At 36.6% G+C, this 3,228-nt stretch overlaps 1 protein-coding gene across 1 annotated transcript in view; it reads left to right on the top strand.

The window, feature by feature from the left end:
• The window catches only part of LOC107678700 (ryanodine receptor 3), a 196,980-nt gene that overhangs the window by 179,408 nt on the left and 14,344 nt on the right, over positions 1–3,228 (top strand). Inside the window, exons 94-99 of the mRNA XM_016474072.1 lie at positions 331–493; positions 758–844; positions 1,977–2,165; positions 2,241–2,371; positions 2,506–2,548; positions 2,740–2,867. Of these exons, the coding sequence (XP_016329558.1) occupies positions 331–493; positions 758–844; positions 1,977–2,165; positions 2,241–2,371; positions 2,506–2,548; positions 2,740–2,867 (741 nt within the window). The remainder of the gene's footprint in view (positions 1–330; positions 494–757; positions 845–1,976; positions 2,166–2,240; positions 2,372–2,505; positions 2,549–2,739; positions 2,868–3,228) is intronic.

Raw genomic sequence — 3,228 nt, 5'->3', positions numbered from 1 at the left:
GGGACTTAAACCTGACTACACACAGACTCATGGGGACTCATGTCACGGTGGGGACCTAAATTGTGGTCCCCACAGGTAAACAAGCTAATAAATCACACAGAATTCAGTTTTTTGAAAATCTAAAAATGCAGAAAGTTTCCTTTAAGGGGGTAGGGTTGGTGTAGGGCAATAGAATATACGGTCTGTACAGTAGAAAAAGCATTACGCCTATGGAGAGTCCCCACAAGGATAGCAAACCAGACGTGTGTGTGTGTGAAGCACTTGTCGTAGATCTGTGCTCACAGTTGTGTGTGTGTGTGTGTGTGTGTGTGTGTGTGTTCATGTCCACAGTGTGGAGGACGGAGAGAAGAAAGACCAGCACAAGGGCAAAGAGGAGAGCGTGTCAGACGAGAAGAAGCCGCTGAAGAAGAGACGCGGTCAGAGGAAGCAGCAGGCCGAGGCCTTCATGGCAGCATTTTTAGCCGGTCTGGACATCCATCAGACCAAAACCCTGGTGAGGAACGTCAAAGATCCTTACTTTATATATCCTTACATAAAAACTCATGAGTAATTCCACACAGTTCTCATGAAGAGAGACTCAAATGTATTTGAAGAGTGTTTTGTCTGAACACAGCAGTGCTTCAAAAAGTCTGGATGAGGAGCTTCGGTCACCGAGGGTTTTTGCAGGTTCTCGTTCACCTTCCTGACACGTGACTCGTGTAAATGACGTGTTTTTCTGTTCGTCACTCGAACACTAAAAATAAGTCTGTGTTTTCAGAATTATCTGGCCAGAAACTTCTACAACCTGCGATTCCTGGCTCTGTTTGTGGCGTTCGCCATCAACTTCATCCTGCTCTTCTACAAGGTGAGCAGAGCTTTCATGAACCTTAAAAACCTCTTTATTTTCATCATTGCCTCCCTTTTGTCTAATTTTTTATTTTTTTTTCCCACCCTGTATGTATCAAAACATACAAATAAATCATAAATGAAAAACATGAGCTCATATTTACTTATTTAAGGTCACTATATCTCTTATGTCTGAATTTTTTCATTTTTTATTTATTGTTTGTTCTACATACCCTGTATGTATCAAAAATTATACATATCATATATAAAAACATTAGCTTGCACGTATTTATGTATTTATTTATAATTAATTTTAATTATTTCTTTTACTTCCCTTTTGTCTGGTTATTTTTTATTATTTTATTTTTTACTATTGTATGTATAAAAAATCATAAATAAATCATAAATAAAAAAACATTTTTCACACTTTTATTTATGTATTTATTATCTCCCTTTTGTCTGTTTTTTATTATAATATTATTATTTAGTATTTTTTTCTTTCTTCCCACCCTGTATGTATCAAAAAATATTAATAAATCATAAATTAAAATAAAACTAAATATTTTTCACATTTTTATTTAGATATTTATTATCTCCCGTTTGTCTGTTTTTTATTCATATTATTTAGTATTTTTTTCCTCCCACCCTGTATGTATCAAAAAATATTAATAAATCATAAATTAAAAAAAAAACTAAATATTTTTCACATTTTTATTTATATATTTATTATCTCCCTTTTGTCTGTTTTTTTATTATTATTATTATTATTATTATTATTTCGTTTTTTTCTCTTCCCACCCTGTATGTATCAAAAAATAATAAATCATAAATAAAAAAACAACATGAGATCACATTTGTTTATTTGATTTGATTTGATTGAATTGGAGTTTTCTTTATTGTTATTTAGTAATTGTTTTTCTTTTTCCACGCTGTATCAAAAAAATTCTAAATATTATAAATCATAAATTAAGAAAAAAAAAGAACATGAGCCCACATTTCAATTAATTCATTTTATTTTATTTTTGCCATTGCCGAGGACGCAGTTCGAAGTTCCCATGAAAGGGAACAAACATGTGCTCCTGTCTATCATTGTGTGTGTGTGTGTCTGTGTCTGTGTCTGTGTGTGTGTGTGTGTGTGTGTGTGTGTGCAGGTGACCGGTGAGGATTCAGATGATCTGGACCCGTGGACGCGGCGAGAGGAAGAGGAGGAGGATGAAGGTGTACTGGAGTATTTTGTTCTTCAGGAGAGCACGGGTTACATGGCTCCGACCCTGCGCTTCCTCGCCGTCATGCACACCGTCATCTCCTTCCTCTGTGTGCTGGGATATTACTATCTGAAGGTGCGGATCACACATGAGAGATGTGTTTGTGAAGTGTTCATCAGTGCAGCTAAACCTCTCTTCTGCACCGCTCAGGTGCCGCTGGTGGTGTTCAAGCGTGAGAAGGAGATCGCACGCAAGCTGGAGTTCGACGGGCTCTACATCACCGAGCAGCCGTCTGATGATGATATTAAAGGCCAGTGGGACAGACTAGTCATCAACACGCCGTGAGTCTGTCTTTGACATCAGCACTGATTCATTCAGTGCATCCTCATGTGAAATTGATCCTCGTGACATTTGCATGGTCTGATTTGTGACAGTGTCTATGAAGATTTAAACACGGTTTCTGTGTCTTACGCAGGTCTTTTCCAAACAACTACTGGGACAAATTTGTCAAACGGAAGGTAAGTGTGAAGGCTTGAGAATATGAAGGTCGAACAATAAATAAATAAATCTGTCTCTCTGTAGATAAGTAAACTTGTATTATTATAAAGAAAAAGAAGTGTACAGTATTTTAAGGTTTTTAAATCTGGAGTGCTTCAGATGATTCATGCGAGCGTGTCGTCATATTGATGAGGTTGTGTTTGCGCTGCAGGTTATTAATAAGTACGGCGATCTTTACGGAGCCGAGCGGATCGCGGAGCTGCTGGGTTTGGATAAAAGTGCTTTAGACTTCAATCCCACTGAAGAGACGGTCATTAAAGACGCCTCGCTGCTGTCCTGGTCAGGAACTACATCACTCACTCATTAGGAAGCATTCAGATGATGCATGTTTGAGTGATTGCATCGTTTACATAATCTGTCATATTATCAAATCTGCTGTTCGTTCTCAGTCATAATAATAGCAGACCGCCGCTTCTCATTCTTTTTGACTCCAGACCTCTTCATAGAGACTATAACCAGCAGTCAGGATGACAAAGCTGCTTTATTTACTGAAACTTGGACTGTTAATAGATTAAAATAATTATATGCATAATTATGTGATTCCAGAAGTTTCATCATGATTTCTGGATTACAAAATATATATATATATATAAATTTGTTTTTTTGTTGTTGTTTTTTTTACTTTTAAGCAAATATATAT

Source organism: Sinocyclocheilus anshuiensis, unplaced genomic scaffold, assembly GCF_001515605.1.
Source record: "Sinocyclocheilus anshuiensis isolate Anshui unplaced genomic scaffold, SAMN03320099.WGS_v1.1 scaffold208, whole genome shotgun sequence".
NCBI classification, from domain to species: Eukaryota; Metazoa; Chordata; class Actinopteri; order Cypriniformes; family Cyprinidae; genus Sinocyclocheilus; species Sinocyclocheilus anshuiensis.
This window is presented reverse-complemented; position numbering and strand designations above follow the sequence as displayed.